At 44.6% G+C, this 19,698-nt stretch overlaps 1 protein-coding gene across 1 annotated transcript in view; it reads left to right on the forward strand.

Moving 5' to 3' along the window:
• The window catches only part of LOC126095633 (A disintegrin and metalloproteinase with thrombospondin motifs 12-like), a 318,265-nt gene that overhangs the window by 36,712 nt on the left and 261,855 nt on the right, over positions 1 to 19,698 (forward strand). The window contains exon 3 of the mRNA XM_049910397.1: positions 14,776 to 15,047. Within this exon, the coding sequence (XP_049766354.1) occupies positions 14,776 to 15,047 (272 nt within the window). The remainder of the gene's footprint in view (positions 1 to 14,775; positions 15,048 to 19,698) is intronic.

A 19,698-nucleotide genomic window follows, 5' to 3' on the forward strand; every position in this document is an offset into this window, starting at 1 on the left:
TACATTTTAACACCGTCTATACTCTTCTTGCCTAAACTGTTTATCGCCCATGTTTCACTTCCACCGCGATCGCTACGGTCGCAGGTTCGAATCCTGCCTCGGGCATGGATGTGTGTGATGTCCTTAAGTTAGTTTGGTTTAAGTAGTTCTAAGTTCTAGGGGACTGATGGCCTCAGATGTTAAGTCCCATAGTGCTCAGAGCCATTTGAACCATTTTTTTCACTTCCACCCATGGATACACTCCAGACAAATACTTTCAGAAAAGGACTTGCTAATCTTGCCATTGCCAGTCTACCTTTTATATCCTCTCTATTTCGGCCGTCATCAGTTATTTCGCTGCCCAAATAGCACAACTTTTTTACTACTTTAAGTGTCTCGATTCCTAACCTAATTCCCTTAGCATCACCTTACTTAATTCGATCACATTCCATTACCCTTGTTTTGCTTTTGTTGATGTCCATATTATATCCTCCTTTGAATACACTGTCCATTCCGTTCAACTGCTCTTCCAATTCCTTTGCTGCCTCTGACAGAATTACAATGTCATTGGAGAACCTGAAGATTTTTATTTCTTTTCTTTGAACTTTAATTCCTACTCCAAATTTTTCTTTAGTTTCCTTTACTGCTTGTTCAGTGCACAGACTGAATAACATCGCGTAAAGGCTACAACCGTGTCTCACTCGCTACTCAACAACAGCTTCCCTTTCATGCCCCTCAACTCTTATAACTGCTGTCTGGTCTCTTTACAAGTAGTAAACAGCCTTTCGCTCCCTGTATTTTATCCCTGCTATCTCCAGAATTTCGAAGAGGGTGTTCCAGTGGACACTGTCAAAAGTTTTCTCTAAGTCTACAAATACTATAAACGTATGTTTGTCTTTCGGTAACCTGTCTTCTAAGATAAGTCGTAGGGTCAGTGCCCCCTCACGTGTTCCTAGTGGTCCTACATTTCTCCAGAATCCAAACTGTCTACTAGTTTTTACTTTCTTCTGTATAGAATTCGTGTTAGTATTTACCACCATGACATATTGAAATGGTGGTTCGGTAATTTTCACACCTGTCAGCAACTGCTTTCTTTGGAATTGGAAATGTTACATTCTTCTTCACGTCTTAGGGTATTTCGCCTGTCTCATACACCTTGAACAACAGATGGTAGAGTTTTGTCATGGCTGGCTCTAAGACTATCGTTAGTTCTGATGGAATATCGTCTACGCCCGCGGCCTTATTTCGACTTTGATGTTCCACAGCTCTGTCAAATTCTTCTCGCAGAATCATAACTCCCATCTCATCTTCATCTACGTCCACTTCCTTATCGACAATATTGCCTTCAAGTTTATCTACCTTATATAGACCCTCCACATACTCCTTCCACCTTTCAACTTCCCCTTCTTTGCTTAGGACTGGATTTACATCTCAGCTCTTGATATTCATAAAGATCCTTCTCTTTTGTCCAAAGGCCTCTTTAATTTCGCTGTAGGCGGTATCTATCTTTCCCAAAGTGACATATGCTTTTCACAACACACTTCATTAAAATAAACCACATCTATATGTCCCAAAGACGGTATGCAGGTTGCAATACCTGCTCATACAACAACAAATATTTCCAATACTAGCAAATAGCAATAAGGTTCTGATTCCACTTCTTTTTCTCTCGTTTAGGGCCGTAGGAGACCACATAGAACTATAAGGAGTGTTCAAATGAAATGGTACATAATGTCGTAACGAGCAAACCGATTGTAATTTGCATATTCTGGTTGAGATAATTTACTGAGACATCTAAGGACGCGAATGTAATGTTTGGTATCCCTCTAAAAAATTCAAAGGTGTGCCCTCAGCAGGAAAGGTGATGCTCACAGTCTTTTTCGACGTCCGAGATCTGATACTGATCGAATCCCTTGCGTGCGGATAAACCATTAACAGTGACATGTACTGTGAGACACTCCCCAGCCTAAACAAGTCCACCAAGAGCAAACGGCCTTGGCTCCTCACGAATGATGGAGTGATTCTGCTCCACAATAATGCGCATCCACACATCTCCAATGTCGCACAAGTTCAATGGCAAGTTCACGTGGGAGCAGTTTGAGCATCCCCCCTACAATCTGGACAAGTCGCCCGTCGCCTTCTGGCTTGCTTGTGTTTGGTTTACTTAAAAAAAAAAAAAAAAGGACGCAGTGGAGGACTGGTTCCAGTCACAGCCACAGGAACTCTGGGAACAGGGAACACAGGGAACACATCAGCTCGTGAAACAGTGGGGTAGTTGTGTTCAGACATCTGGTGATTACTTCTGAATAGAGACTTCAATTACAACCACAGAGTTGTTTCATAGCTTTTCTTTTGAACACCCGTCATATAAGGCATTTCTGGAAGCCATTTTTTGCAATCTAGAAGCGTTGCATTCTTTCTCAGACCTCCTACATCCTCCCTTCTGTCCAATTTGTTCTGCTTTTCCTCATCATTCAAGTCCCTAAAATAGTTGATCAGTCATCTGCACTTTGATCCGTTACAGATGTCCTGATTCCTTTTAGTGGTGTTGAGTCCTTCCTTACTTTCTTGAACCATTTAGGTTTGTTGTCCAATATATTAAAAACCGTTACGGAATTACTGTATTATCTACATCTACGTGATTACTCTGATATTCACAATAGCGCCTGGCAGAGGGTTCAATGAACCACCTTCATGCTGTCTCTCTACCGTTCCACTCCCGAACGGCAAGTGGGAAAAACAAGCATTTAAATTTTTCCGTGCGAGCTCTGATTTCTCTTATTTTATCGTGACGATCATTTCTCCCTATGTAGGTGGGTGCCAACAGAATGTTTTCGCAATCGGAGGAGAAAACTGGTGAGTGATGAGAAGATCCCGTCGCAACGAAAAACGCCTTTGTTTTAATGATTGCCATTCCAATTCACGTATCATGTCTGTGACACTATCTCCCCTATTTCGCGATAATACAAAACGAGCTGCCCTTCTTTGTACTTTTTTGTGTCATCCGTCAGTCCCACCTGATGCGGATCCCACACCGCACAGCAGTACTCCAGAATAGGGCGGACAAGAGTAGTGTAAGCAGTCTCTTTGGTAGACCTGTTGCACCTTCTAAGTGTTCTGCCAATGAATAGCAGTCTTTGGTTTGCTCTACCCACAATATTATCTATGTGATCGTTCCAGTTTAGGTTATTTGTAATTGTAATCCCTAAGTATTTAGTTGAATTTACAACCCTCAGATTTGTGTGACTTATCGCGTAATCGAAATTTAGCTGATTTATTTTAGTACTCAAGTGAATAACTTCGCACTTTTCTTTATTCAGGGCCATTTGCCACTTTTCGCACCATACAGATATCTTATCTAAATCATTTTGCAAGTCATTTTGATCATCTAATGACTTTACAAGACGGTAAATGACAGCAACAACTGCAAACAATCTAAGGCGGCAACTCAGATTGTCTCCTATGTCGTTAATATAGATCAGGAACAATACAGGGCCTATAACACTTCCTTGGGGAACGCCGGATATTACTTCTGTTTTACTCAATGACTTTCCGTCTGTTACTACGAACTGTGACCTTTCTGACAGGAAATCACGAATCCAGTCGCACAATTGAGGCGATACGCCGTAGGCACGCAGTTTGAATAGAAGACGCTTGTGAGGAACGGTGTCGAAAGCCTTCTGGAAATCTAAACATATGGAATCAATTTGACATCCTCTGTCGATAGCACTTGTTACTTCATGAGTACAAAGTGCTATGTTTCACAGGGACGATATTTTCTGAATCCGTGCTGACTATATGTCAATAAATCGTTTTCTTCGAGGTACTTCATAATGTTCGAATACAGTATAAGTTCTAAAAGCCTACTGCAAATCGAAGTTACTAATATAGGCCTGTAATTCAGTGGATTACTCCCACTTTTCTTTTTGGGTATTGGTGTAACTTGAGCAATTTTTCAGTCTTTAGGTACGTATCTTTCTGTGAGCGAGTGGTCGTATATAATTGTTAAATATGTAGCTATTTTAACAGCATACTCTGAGAGGAACCTGACTGGTATACAATCTGGACCGGAGGCCTTGCCTTTATTAAGTGATTTAAGCTGCTTTGTTACACCGAGGATATCTACTTTTATGTTTCTCATCTTGGCAGTTGTTCTTGATTGGAATTCAGGAATATTTACTTCGTCTTCTTTGGTGAAGGAGTTTCGGAAAACCATGTTTAATAACTCTGCTTTAGTGGCACTGTCATCAGTGACTTCACCGTTGTTATCGCGCAGTGAAGGTATTGATTGTGTCTTGCCACTGGTGTGCTTTATGTATGACCAGAATCTCTTAGGGTTTTCTGCCAGATTTCGAGACAGAATTTCGTTGTGGAAATTATTAAAAGCATCTCGCATTGAAGTACGCACCATATTTTGAACATGTGTAAAACTTTGCCAATCTTGGGGATTTTGCGTTCTTTTAAATTTGGCATACTTTTTCTTGTAAGTATTCCATTATCTGCATCAGGCGTGGGCAACCTTCGTTGACCTGTGACCCTGATTTACATACTTAATTTCATGGTGTGCCTCGTCACTTGACGCGACAGCACTGCTCCTATCGCATACGGTCAAAGCTATGGTGTCGATGACGTTAATATCTATGGGGTAACGCAAGGACATGAATGGCTCCGATCCTCGTAGCTACTGAATCAGAACAAGTTCCTGCGAGTTGGCTCCACTGCCGATTGAACGTTTCGAAGACTTTTTCACTTTTTCAAATATATTTTCGCCAGTTTTTTTTTTTTTTCATCAGTCTTCTGACTGTTTTGATACAGCGCGCCACAAACTCCTCTCGTGCGCCAAGCTCTTCATCTCAGAGTAGCACATGCAACCTGTGACTTCAATTGTTTGCAGGATGTATTCCAATCTCTGTGTACCTACACTGTTTTTACTCTCTGCAGCTCTCTTCAGTATCATGGAACTTATTCCATGGTGTCTTAACAAATGTCCTGCCATCCTGTCCCTACTTCTTGTCAATGTTTTCCATATACTTCTGTCCTCCCCGATTCTTCGGAGAATCTCCTCTATCCGTACCTCGTCAGTTAACTAATTTTCAGTATTCTTCTGTACCATCACATCTCAAATGTTTGGAATCTTTTATGGTTTTCCCACAGTCTACTTTTCACTATCGTACAATGCTGTGCTCTAAACGTACATTCTCAGAAATTTCTTCCTCAAATTAAGTCCTATGTTCAATACTAGTAAACTTCTCTTCGTAAGGAATGACTTTTTTGACATTGCGTGTCCACTTTTTACGCCTTCCTTGCTCTGTCCATCACGCGTCATTTTACTTCCTAGGTAGCAGAACTCCTTAATTTCAATGTTTCGTGAGCACTAATCGTGGTGTTAAATTTCTCGCTGTTCTCAACTACTTTGCATTACTTCCGTCTTTCTTCGATTCACTCTTAGTCCATATTCTGTACTCATAGACTGTTCATTCCATTCAACGCATCCTGTAATTCTTATTCACTTCCACTGAGTATAACAATGTCAACAGCGGATCTTATCATTGTTATCCTTTCAACTTGAATTTTGATCCACTCTTGAAACTTTCTTTTATTTCCGTCTTTCCTTCTTTGATGCATAGATTGAACAGCAGGATGTAAAGTCTATAAGACTACATACGTGTCTTACAGCTTTTTTAATTAGACCACTTGGTTCTTGGTCTTCCACTTTTATTGTTCCCTCTTGACTCTAAAAATATCTTGCCCCATGCTACGTTGTCAAGTGCTTTTTCCAGGTTTTCTTGATTTTTCTTTATTCTTGCTCCCATTATCAATCCCAACGTCAGAATTGCCTCTCTGGTGCCTTTACCTTTCCTAAAGCCAAACTGATCGTCATTTAACACATCCTCAGTTTTCTTTTCCATTCTTCTGTATATTATTCTTGTGAGTAACTTGGCTGCATGAGTTGTTAAACTGATTTCTCGATAATTCTCGCATTTGTTGGCTCTTGCTATCTTCGGAACTGTGTGGATGATGTTTTTGCGAAAGTCAGACGGTGGACCTCCAGACATCACAAACGTGAATAGTCGTTTTGTTGCCACTGGCCCCAATGACTAGAAATTCTGAAGGAATTTTATCGATCCATTCTGCCTTATTTGGTCTTAAGTCTTCCAAAGCTCTTTTAAATTCTAATGCTGGACCCCTTATCTTTACTATGTCAACGCCTGTTATTTCTCCTATCACTTTATCATACAAGTCTTCTCCTAATGGAAGTCTTCAAATTACTTTTCCACCTATCCGCTGTTTCCTCTGCATTTAACCGTGGAATTCCAGTTGCACTCTTAACGTTACCACGCTTGCTCTTAATTTCACCGAAGATTGTTTCGATTTTGCTATAAGCTGAGTCAGTCCTTCCGACAGTCACTTCTTTTTCCATTTCTGCACATTTTTCATGCAGCCATTTCGCCTTAGCTTCCCTGCACTTCCTGTTTATTTCATTCCTAAATGACATGTATTTGTGTATTCCTGCATTTCTCTGAACATTTTTGCACATCCTTCTTTCATCGATCAACTGAAGTATTTCCTCTGTTACCCATGGTTTCTTTGCAGCTACCTTATTTGTACCTGTGTTTTTCTTTCCAACTTCTGTGATGGCCTTTTTTATAGGCGTCCATTCCTCTTAATTTGTACTGCCTACTGAGCTATTCCTTATCGCAGTTTCTACAGACCTAGATAACTTCAACAATATTTCTTATTCCTTAGTACTTTCTACCCCACTTCTTTGCTTATAGATTCTTTGTGACTAATCTCTTAAACTTTATCCTTTTCTTCATTACTACTACATTGCCATTTAACCCATACCTGCTCCTGGGTACGCCTTACAATCCAGTATCCGATTTCGGAATCTCTATCTGACCATGATGTAATCTAACTGAAATCTTCCCACATCTACCGACCTTTACCAAGGATACTTCCTCCTCTTGTGATTCTTGAACAGAGTATTCGATATTACTAGCTGAAATGTATTACAGAACTCAAGTAGTCTTTCTCCTCCGCCATTCATAGTATCAATCTCATATTCTCCCATACCCATTTCTTCTATTCCTTCCCCTACAACCGCTTTACAGTCCCCCATGACTATTAGATTTTAATCTCAATTTACGTACTGCATTACCCGTTCAGCATCCTCATATTCTTTCTATATTTCTTCATCTTCAGCTTACGACGTAAGCATGTGTACCTGAACTGTCACTGTTGGTGTTAGTTCGCTGTTGATTCTGATGAGAACAACCCTTTCACTGAACTGTTCACAGTAAAAAAATCTATGCCCTACGTTCCTAGTCATACCGAATCCTAATCCCGTTGTACTATTTGCTACTGCTGTTGATGTTACGCTATACTCATCTGACCAGAAATCCTTGTCTTCATTCCATTTCAGTTCACTGACCCCAACTGTATCTAGATTGGGCTTTAGCATTTCCATTTTCATTTTTTCTAGATTCCCTACCACGTTCAAACTTCTGACATTTCACGCCCCGACTCTTAGAACGTTATCTTTTTGTTGCCTGTTCAATCCTTTTCTCATGGTCACCTCCCCTTTGACAGTCCCTTCTCAGAGATCCGAATGGGGGACTATTCCGGAATTATTTGCCAATGGAGAGATTATTACGACACTTTTTCAGTTACATGCCACATGTCCTATGGATACACATTAAATGTCTTTAATGCAGTGGTTGCCATTGCCTTCTGCATCTTCATGCCGTTGATCGCTGTTGATTCTTCCGACTTTAGGGGCAGTTTCCCACTCCCAGGGCAAGAGAGTGTCTCGAACCTCTTTGACAAGGCTGTTGGCAGAATGAGGGTGACATGAGCGGAATCAGCAAAACTTTCACTTGTCTCCATCATGAGCTGCAAACCCGAGGCGAGCCAGGCGTCGGCGGAAATATCAGAAAATGTTGCACTGGTGGAGTACAATACGAGCACCTCCTGCTCTCACACGAATTTTTTCCGCGGGCTGGATTGGAACCAATCGCCGGTCGGAACCGACTCGCGTGTCGCCAGTTGCACACCCGTTGTCTGCACCTACAAATATATACTCTCAAAATCACTGTGAAGCATATGGCAGGGGATAATCCCTATCATACCTCGGATTAAGGTTTCTTCCCGTTCCAATCACGTAAGAGGCATGGGAAAAAAGATTGTTTAAATGCTCCTGTGCGCTCTGTCCGCGGTCCCAACGGGTCTGTAGTATATCCTAGATATATCCTTAATACTGGTCCTTCAGACTTTCTAAGTAGGCTTTCAGGGGAGAGCTGATGACTCCCAAAGCGCCTGAGAGTTCAGTTCTTTCAGCATCTCCGTGACGCTCTCCTGTGGGTCAAACAAACCTGTCATCATTCCTGCTGCCCTTCTCTGTATATGTTCAATATCCCTTGTTAGTCCTATTTCGTATGGGTCCCACACATTTGAGCGGTATTCTAGGATGGTTCCCACAAGTGTTTTCTGAGCACTCTTCTTTGTAGACTCACTGAATTTCTCTAGTACCCTAACAATGAACCGAAGTCTGCCACCTGCTTTGCCTACAACTGATCCTAGTTCAGCGTTGCACTTCATATCCCAATAAATAGCTACAACCAGGTATTCGTATGACTTGACTGATTTTGTGACTCACTGATGCTGCACTCACAGGATACAATATTTTATCGTTTCGTAACGTGTAAAAGTTTACATTTCCGGATATTAAAAGAAGGTTTTCAATCTTTGCAACACTTAGCAAGATCTCACAATAATTTTGCAGCTTTTTTTTTTCAAGCAGTACTTAATTACACTACTGGCAATTAAAATTGCTACACGCCGGCCGGAGTTGCCGAGCGGTTCTAGGCGCCACAGACTGGAACCGCGCAACCACTACGGTTGCAGGTTCGAATCCTGCCTCGCGTATGGATGTGTATGATGTTGTTAGGTTAGTTAGGTTTAAGTAGTTCTAAGTCTAGGGGACTGATGACCTCAGATGTTAAGCCCCAAAGTGCTTAGAGCCATTTGAACCATTTGAACCAGACGTTTTCAATTGGTGAGAGATCTGGAGAATGTGCTGGCAAGGGCAGCAGTCGAACATTTTCTGTATCCAGAAAGGCCCGTACAGGACCTGCAACATGCGGTCGTGCATTGTCCTGCTGAAACGTAAGGTTTCGCAGGGATCAAAAAATGGCTCTGAGCACTATGGGACTTAACATCTGAGGTCATCAGTCCCCTAGAACTTAGAACTACTTAAACCTAACTAACCTAACGACATCACACACGTCCATGCCCGAGGCAGGATTCGAACCTGCGACCGTAGCGGTCGCACAGTTCCAGACTGAAGTGCCTAGAACCGCTCGGCCACACCGGCCGGCTCGCAAGGATCGAATGAAGGGTAGAGCCACGGGTCGTAACACATCTGAATGTAACGTCCACTGTTGAAAGTGCCGTCAATGCGAACCACCGATTTCATATTCTGCTAACAGTCTAGGGATCTCGACCAACACGAGCAGCAATGTAGCGATACGATAAACCGCAATCGCGATAGGCTACAATCCGACCTTTATGAAAGTCGGAAATGTGATTGTACGCATTTCTCCTCCTTACACGAGGCATCACAACAACGTTTCACCAGGCAACGCCGGTCAACTGCTGTTTGTGTATGAGCAATCGGTTGGAAACTTTCCTTACGTCAGCACGTTGTAGGTGTCGCCACCGGCGCCAACCTTGTGTAAATCCTCAGAAAAGCTAATCATTTGCATAATACAGCATCTTCTTCCTGTCGGTTAAATTTCGCGTCTGTAGCACGTCATCTTCGTGATGTAGCAATTTTAATGGCCAGTAGTGTAGAATAACTACATCATCTAGAAAAATCGGACGTTACCATTAACATTTTCTACCGAGTAATTAATATACCAATTTTAGTAATTTCGGGTAAATAGTCCCTAAACAAGTAGAGGGTACGCAAAAAGAACCGGAAAAAGATTTACTTCTTCCTACATTCTTCTCGCTAAATGACCAAGACGGTAAAATCAGAGAAGCTTATCAACAGTGGTGCTTCCACTACACAGTTAGTGACTGGAACGGGAGCGTCAGAAGCATCTACGCCGTAAAGTGGTCTGCGTAGATGTAGATGTACACTGTAAGATAAAAAAAAATTGCCCAAGTGCTAGTAGGACTCGCGCACTGAGGGTCCCGTACAAACCTAAATCTGTATACAGATGGTTCATACATTGTGGGAATCGGAAAACTAGACCATTCTTGCGTGTTATCTACAGTGATACTGGCAAGATATTTGTCCCAGGGATTCCAAGATTTTCGAGTATGTTTTAATTTCAGTAATATAAACGCGACGTAAAAATCAAGCACGATGCTGGCGACCCTTATTATAACAGTCAGTAGGTCTTCTTTCAAGTTAACTGGACGCAATGGTAAAAGTCAACTATGTCAAGGAGTGCCTTTATTGCTCATATGACGTATTTCACAATTTATCCATCATCATATACCCAGGAGCGATTAATGCACGTGGATAATACTGCATTTCAGGTTGTATGTGAAACAAACATTCGCATGATGTTTGACTCAGAACATTGCGATCCAGTCAGCCTGAATGCAGAAGTACTGATTGTTTTAATTTTAAGTTTCACATCGGATAACAAATGACAAAAGAGATATTTTTTCGTGTGATACGTTAACAATATAACAGCTTTAGAATTTTTTTTTCCTTTATTTGCACTGTGAAACCTTGCTTCTTGCCAAATTTCATTATTCTAGGCCAACGGGAAGTACTCTAGAGGTTTTCACGAGTAAGTTTGCGAGTAGTATCAAAATATATGACCTACGTTTGGGTTGCATTGACTTAGAAGCCTATATTTATCACACCCCCAAGGCCCTGTAGACCTTAGTACGCGGCATAAATATCAACTTGAGACGTCCAACCGTTCCTGAGAAAAATCAGTCGGACAGACAGACGGATATCAAACTTGACCCTATAAGGGTTCCGTTTTTACCAACTGAGGCACGGAACCTTATAAAATAACGCACAACGAAGGAATTATCTGAATAGGACGGAAATCGTTTGATGTGACGTACTTGACGCGAGAGTAGTTCCCGTCCCCCGGAGGCTGGGAAACACACGTGGTCGCCCACGAAAGCGACCGACATTCGGCTACTGTCGGGGCCTGGAAATGATCCGTTACGAAAGATGCTGTCAACAACTGGCTGAAGCACCAGGCAGCACCATTCTTTGATGAAGTAATAAATAAGCTGCTATCGCGGCACGACAAATATTTAGATCCCGTTGGCGAGTATGTGAGGAAGTAATGTCGATTTTCAACAGTTTCCAGCCCTTAAGCTGGGTCTACCTGGAACGCAAGCCTGGCCATATAGCCCTGTTTTTGCGCCATCTTTCTGTGTTCACTCTGATCCTGTCCTCGACTCATTTTTCAACACACTCCTCCACATCTTTCAGCCATCTATCCATTCGTCTTCCTCTTAGTCATTTCCTTCATGGGAATCGTCTTGTTTTCCAGTCTCTTTTAGTGTCCATACCATATTAACCTTGACGTTTCTATCCTGCTCTACAAGGTTTCCTCTTTCACTATTTCCCTTACCCTTTCATTTCTCATCCTATCTCTCCTTGCCACTTGTATCCTACTTCTGAGGAATTTCATTTCAAATGCCTGCAATCTGCTTACGTCTCTTTTCTTCACTACCCGTGTTTCAGAGACATAGGCCAATATTGGGATGTAATAACTTCTGCGTCCGCAGCTCGTGGTCGTGCGGTAGCGTTCTCGCTTCCCACGCCCGGGTTCCCGGGTTCGATTCCCGGCGGGGTCAGGGATTTTCTCTGCCTCGTGACGACTGGGTGTTGTGTGATGTCCTTACGTTAGTTAGGTTTAAGTAGTTCTAAGTTCTAGGGGACTGATGACCACAGATGTTAAGTCCCATAGTGTTCAGAGCTATTTAATAACTACTATATGGGATGAACAGTAAAAAAATCGACAAACTGCAGGGACGGATCCCTGACTGGAAATGGAGGAAAAACGGTCCTATGAACATCTGTCCGGAAATGCTTCGTTGCCACGGTAGATGGCGCTGACGAATGGCAATTCCTATGACCACGCGCATCGTGTTCCTCGTGCGTTGCAAGCTATGTGCCTGACGCAGCATACTGCAAGCAGCAGAATGGTCCGGTATTCGTGTCGGCAACAGGCTCAGATGGTGTTTGTGTACGGCTATAGTCAAAACAAGTACCTTCACAGACACCAACCATATCACACAACATTTCAAGCAATTTTTGGACGTCTGTGTGATCATGGGTCCTTTCAGACAGACGAATATGCAGGAAAGCGACGGACTGTGCGTACACCAGATTTGGAAGACCGGACTCTACAGGTTATTGAGATGAATCTAGTACAAGCTCCAGGCAAGTGGCCCACCAACATCGTGTAAGTCAAGGTACTACAATACAATCCCATGGAGGCCACTTTGAACATCTGTTGTGACGCGGATGCGGTGAAGCTCTGTACTGTGTTCCGGGACGATTTGTTTCGTTGCATGTACACCGTCAATTTCTGGACACATGTTCATAGCACCTCTTTTCCTCCATTTACAGTCAGAAATCGGCCCCTGCAGTTTGTAGCTTTTATTAATGTTCATCTTGTATATTACTCCCTTGTTTTTTTTTTTTTTTTTTTGGAACATCTTTGTTCCCAACTAGGCTCTTAATACATCGCAGGCATGCTTCTGCCTGCCTGCAACGTTCACTAATCACTTTCGCCCATTAGACTTTCCACCTACTTCAGTTGTTCACATTCAATCCTTATTCCGCTAGTCGGTCTGACTTTCTTTCTAGTTGTAACCAGGGTATTACGCTTGTTGACATTAAAGTTCATTCCATACCCAGTCACAGTATCTTCCCAAGCATCCAGTTGTTCCTTAATCTCCTCCTCCCTGTTTCCCCAGATGATGAAGTCATCCGCGAACACCACTGCTTTCATCTCGTTTTCTGTAGTTTTTTCTGCCACTTTATTCATTGTCCCATCCAAGACCACAATGAAGAGGAGAGGTGCACTGCCCTGTTTCACGCCACTTGTTTGCTGGAACCAGTCCGCCTTCCATTTCCCTCTTTAACACAACTCAGACTTCCAGAGTACATCTGCTCCACATCTGTTTTTCCACTCCTTTCTAGTATCCTCAAGACCTCTTTTCTACTGACACTATCAAATGCCTTTTCTGTATCGAGAAGAGCCATCACAAGGTTTTCCTCAAATTCATTTTGATTCTCCCGGAGCTGCCTTATTCCAAATATGCGGTCAGTAGTTGACCTCCCAGTCTGAAGCCATTTTGTTCCTCTCTCAGTTAGTTCTCGACTCTTGTTCGGATTCTGCTCTCCAGGACCTTTCATTACCTTAGCACAATGTGGTATCAGTGTGACTCCTGTAGTTTCTACAATTCTTTCTACTTCCTTTCTTGAATGTAGGGACAATTAGTGCCCTCTTTCAATCTTCTGGAGTCTTCTTCTCATTCCACACCACTGTCATTGCACGATACAGTCATTGTTCCCCAACCTCCCATGCTGCCTTCACAATTTCGACACTTACTTCGTCCATACCTGGTGCCTTTTCTCCTATCATCTTGTCCAGTAACTCCTCCCGAACAGACCATGAAGACCCAACGGTGCCGACCGGTCGCCGTGTCATCCTCAGACCACAGGCGTCACTGGATGCGGATATGGAGGGGCATGTGGTCAGCACACAGCTCTCCCGGCCGTATGTCAGTTTCCGAGACCGGAGCCGCTACTTCTCAATCAAGTAACTCCCCAGTTTGCTGATGGGAACCGGTGTTACCACTGCAGCAAGGCCGTTGGCCCATCTTGTCCAGTGCCATGTCTATTTCCTTCGATCTCCGATCCTTTCCTCTCCTCCAGACTTAACTTCTACCTCCTTTCGTCTGTGATCTTCATCTCCAAGTCCGTTCGGTTTTAGCAAGTACTTAAAGTATTCCTTCCACACTGTTGTCATTGTCTCTTTGTCATTAAACTCTCTCTCATTTCTATCCATCATTGTTGCATTCCTTCTCAAACCTCTACTCTTGCATTGTATCATTCTATATTGAACTTTCTCACTTCCTCTATTAACCTCCTCGATCATCTTTGTCTATTTTTTCTATCCACTTTCTTCTCAGCCACTGTCTTATTTGCCACTTTCTTCTTTTTCTTATACTCCTCTCTTGCTAATTCAGAGCTTTCTTCCTCCCCACTATCTCCTTGACTCTTTCATTCCACCTCGGTGCCTCCTTCCACTGTTTTCTGCCATTTGTCCTTCCGCATACAGCTACTGCAGCTTCTATCATAGCACTTTTAAATCGTCCCCATTCCTCTGTTTCTGCTTTTGGCTCATCCTCTGGTTCTTTGACTTCCTTTATCTTCAGTTGCCACACTCCTTTCCAGTCTCCTTACCTGTAAGTACGCCGTCCGCTGTGGCAGACCGGTTGTAGGCGCTTCAGTGCGGAACCGCGCGACCGCTACGGTCGCAGGTTCGAGTCCTGCCTCGGGCATAGATGTGTGTGGTGTCCTTAGGTTAGTTAGGTTTAAATAGTTCTAAGTGCTAGAGGACTGATGACTTCAGATGTCAAGTCCCGTAGTGCTCAAAGCCATTTGAACTTGTAAGTACAGATTGTAAATGAAAACAATTTTAATACATTTTTCTCTTTCTAATAGCCAGTCGTAGTTTCATTTAGGAGTAGCGCGCTGCACTGTCCCTGACGGCGGCTGACCGGCTGTGCTTGCAGACGCGGAGCCGGTGTCGCGGCTAGCGGCGGAGAGCGGCGGTCGCGCTCGGCCACGCAGGACGCGCTGGCGCCGCTCCACGTCGCGCGAGAGCCACGTGGAGGCGCTGCTCGTGGCCGACGCCTCCATGCTCGAGTACCATCGCGAGCCCAGCGCAGTCGAGACCTACATCCTCACCGTCATGAACATGGTCGCTTCGCTCTACCTCGACCCCTCCATCGGCAACCCCATCAACATCGTCGTCGTTCGCATCGTGCTGCTCAGCGACGGAGAGGTACTGCTGCTGCTACTGCTGCTGCTGCAACTCAACCCTATCTGTCTGTCTGCCTCCTCCTTTTGTCTCACGAAAATTCATCCTGTAACCTACTAACAAACAAATATACCAAAATTTTTCTTTATCTCACTTTGGCCATCACTCTGTTTACTGCAAGGTGTTTATTTTAACATGAGACATCTAAATATCTCGAAACGACACATCTTACGAAAAAAAAAGGTTCTAGGTGAAACGTTAATATTAGTAAAGGAGACATCTCTCTGTGCCACAACGGGTCACCTTCTAACCGCCTCTCTTGCATGGGCGGCGTCAACTTCGTATTTTCAAAATGGGAATCGCTCATTTTATTGCATATTAGGATACTACGCAAAAAATACGTACGGGTTACGCAAACCGTTGTTTCACATTCGTGGCAGATAGCGCTGTAATCGACAAATATGAAGTGTGTGTGTTTTTACAACTAACAAGGGAACCTCCCCATCGCACTCCCCTCAGATTTAGTTATAAGTTGGCACAGTGGATAGGCCTTGAAAAACTGAACACAGATCAATCGAGAAAACAGGAAGTTGTGTGGAACAATGAAAAAAATAAGCAAAATGTACAAACTGAGTAGTCCAATCGCAAGATAGGCAACATCTGACGATAGAGTAAGCTCAGGAGCGCCGTGGTCCCGTGGTTAGCGTGAGCAGCTGCGGAGCGGGAGGTCCTTGGTTCAAGTTTTCCCTCGAGTGAAAATTTACTTTCTTTGTTTTCGCGAAGTTATGATCTGCCCATTCGTTGATTGACGTCTCTGTTCACTGCAATACGTTTAGTGTCTGTTTTGCGACCGCACCGCAAAACCGTGCGATTAGTAGACGAAAGGACGTGCCTCTCCAATGGGAACCGAAAACATTTGATCGCAAGGTCATAGGTCAACCGATTCCTCCACAGGAAAACACGTCTGATATATTCTATACGACACTGGTGACGGCAAATGTGTCGCATGACAGGAATATGTTGTCGACCGCCCGCATCTCGTGGTCGTGCGGTAGCGTTCTCGCTTCCCACGCCCGGGTTCCCGGGTTCGATTCCCGGCGGGGTCAGGGATTTTCTCCGCCTCGTGATGGCTGGGTGTTGTGTGCTGTCCTTAGGTTAGTTAGGTTTAAGCAGTTCTAAGTTCTAGGGGACTGATTACCATAGATGTTAAGTCCCATAGTGCTCAGAGCCATTTGAACCATTTTGTTGTCGACCCACCTTGGCGAATGAGTAGAAAGATTCTTCTACCTTGCCCCATTTAGGTTTTCTTGTGGATGTGATAATCACTCCCAAAAAAGTGATGAAAACATAAGAGTTTGTCACATAAACTGCAACAAATGAATGCAACAGTTTCACAGTCGCACAGTTTTCCCTGTGCTCTGTCAAAACATATGTTTTAACGTTTTAAAATTTTTCCGTGTGTAGACCGTCAAATCCTGCATATGTCCAAGCAAATCTGAACATGTCCTGGATTTTAGGAGAGCGAAGTTGATTATGTGTGAGTGCCTGAACTTCGATAATTGACACACGATCACGAACAGATAATAATCTGAAAATAAAAAATTTAAAATTTTTACTCGAGGGAAGACTTGAACCAAGGACCTATCCTTCCGCAACTGCTCACGCTAACCACGGGACCACGGCGCTCCTGAGCCTACACAGTCCCTGATGTTGCCTATCTTGCACATGGACTACTCAGTTTGTATAATTTGCTTATTTTTTTCATAGTTCCACACAACTTCTTCCTGTTTTCTCGATTGATCTGTGTTTAGTTTTTCAAGGCCTGTAACTTATAACTAAATCTGAGGGGGGGGGGGGGGGGTGCGATGGGGAGGTTCCCTTGTAAGAACCGAGACATTTGATTCTACACTCTGAGATCAAAAGTATCCGGCTACATGGCTGAAAATGACTTCGTGGCGCCCTCCATCGGTAATGCTGGAATTCAATATGGTGTTGGCCCATCCTTAACCGTGATGACAGCGTCCACTCTCGCAGGCATATGTTCAATGAAGTGTTGGAAGGTTTCTTGGGGAATGGCAGCCCATTTTTCACGGAGTGCTGCACTGAGGAGGTGTATTGATGTCGGTCGGTGGGGCCGGGCACGATGCTGGCGTTCCAAAACATCCCAAAGGTGTTCTATAGGAGTCAGGTCAGGACTCTGTGCAGGCCAGTTCACGACAGGGATGCTATTGTCGTGTAACCGCTCTGCCACAGGCTGTGCATTATGAACAGGTGCTCGATCATGTTGAAAGATGCAATCACCATCCCCGAATTGCTCTTCAACAGTGGGAAGCAAGAAGGTGATTAAAACATCAGTGTAGGCCTGTGCTGTGATAGTGCGACGCAAAACAAGAAGGGGTGCAAGGCCCCTCCACACCGTAACACCACAGCCTCCGAATTCTACAGTTGGCACTACACATGCTGGCAGATGACTTTCCCTGAGCATTCACCATACCCACACCCTGCCATCGGATAGCCACATCGTGTACCGTGACTCGTCACTCCACACAACGTTTTTCACTGTTCAATCGTCCAATGTTCACGCTCCTTACACCAAGCGAGGCGTCGTTTGGCATTTACCGGCGTGACGCGTAGATTATGAGCAGCCGCTCGACCACGAAATCCGTGTTTTCTCAACCCCCGCTTAATTGTCATAGTACTTGCAGTGGTTCCTGATGCAGTTTGGAATTCCTGTGTGATGATCTGGGTAGATGTCTAACTATTACACATTACGACCCTCCAACTATCGGCGGTCTCTGTCAGTCAACAGACGAGGTCGACCTGTACGCTTCTGTGCTGTACGTGTCCCTTCACGTTTCCACTTCACTATCACATCGGAAGCAGTGGACCTAGGGATGTTTAGGAGTGTGGAAATCTCGCGTACAGACGCATGACACAAGTGACATCCAATCACCTGACCACGATCGAAGTTCGTGAGTTCAGCGGAGCACTCCATTCTGCTCTCTCACGATGTCTAATGACTACTGAGGTCGCTGATTTGGAGTAACTGGCAGTAGGCGGTAGCAAAATGCACCTAATATGAAAAATGTATGTCTTTGGGGGTATCCGTATACTTTTGGTCACATAGTGTATGCTTCATTTATGATGTAAGTGTAAACCTTTGTGATCTAACGGTTGATGTTCGAAATTTACTTTAGTGTTGCAAATTTGACTGTACAGTTGACTGGTCAGCCGTTAAATGTCTGCTTCGAATCTACATGCAGGGTGATCCAGAAAAAATGCCGTAGATGTAATAATTTCATGTTCCCATCAGGATGCTTGATATCGGCGAGTCTCCTTGCCTCTCATAAGTGGAGTGCTTGATTTCGGTGAGTCCCTCTCCCTCTCACCACTGATTTCGGTGTGTATCCGTGGCCTGTGCGGCTGTCACTGGCACCTCATGAACGTTTTACCTTATTGCAATGTTTGTGGTTTGTACACTCCTGGAAATTGAAATAAGAACACCGTGAATTCATTGTCCCAGGAAGGGGAAACTTTATTGACACATTCCTGGGGTCAGATACATCACATGATCACACTGACAGAACCACAGGCACATAGACACAGGCAACAGAGCATGCACTATGTCGGCACTAGTACAGTGTATATCCACCTTTCGCAGCAATGCAGGCTGCTATTCTCCCATGGAGTCGATCGTAGAGATGCTGGATGTAGTCCTGTGGAACGGCTTGCCATGCCATTTCCACCTGGCGCCTCAGTTGGACCAGCGTTCGTGCTGGACGTGCAGACCGCGTGAGACGACGCTTCATCCAGTCCCAAACATGCTCAATGGGGGACAGATCCGGAGATCTTGCTGGCCAGGGTAGTTGACTTACACCTTCTAGAGCACGTTGGGTGGCACGGGATACATGCGGACGTGCAATGTCCTGTTGGAACAGCAAGTTCCCTTGCCGGTCTAGGAATGGTAGAACGATGGGATCGATGACGGTTTGGATGTACCGTGCACTATTCAGTGTCCCCTCGACGATCACCAGTGGTGTACGGCCAGTGTAGGAGATCGCTCCCCACACCATGATGCCGGGTGTTGGCCCTGTGTGCCTCGGTCGTATGCAGTCCTGATTGTGGCGCTCACCTGCACGGCGCCAAACACGCATTCGAGCATCATTGGCACCAAGGCAGAAGCGACTCTCATCGCTGAAGACGACACGTCTCCATTCGTCCCTCCATTCACGCCTGTCGCGACACCACTGGAGGCGGGCTGCACGATGTTGGGGCGTGAGCGGAAGACGGCCTAACGGTGTGCGGGACCGTAGCCCAGCTTCATGGAGACGGTTGCGAATGGTCCTCGCCGATACCCCAGGAGCAACAGTGTCCCTAATTTGCTGGGAAGTGGCGGTGCGGTCCCCTACGGCACTGCGTAGGATCCTACGGTCTTGGCGTGCATCCGTGCGTCGCTGCGGTCCGGTCCCAGGTCGACGGGCACGTGCACCTTCCGCCGACCACTGGCGACAACATCGATGTACTGTGGAGACCTCACGCCCCACGTGTTGAGCAATTCGGCGGTACGTCCACCCGGCCTCCCGCATGCCCACTATACGCCCTCGCTCAAAGTCCGTCAACTGCACATACGGTTCACGTCCATGTTGTCGCGGCATGCTACCAGTGTTAAAGACTG

The sequence above is a fragment of the Schistocerca cancellata genome, chromosome 8 (genome assembly GCF_023864275.1).
Source record: "Schistocerca cancellata isolate TAMUIC-IGC-003103 chromosome 8, iqSchCanc2.1, whole genome shotgun sequence".
Lineage (NCBI taxonomy): Eukaryota > Metazoa > Arthropoda > Insecta > Orthoptera > Acrididae > Schistocerca > Schistocerca cancellata.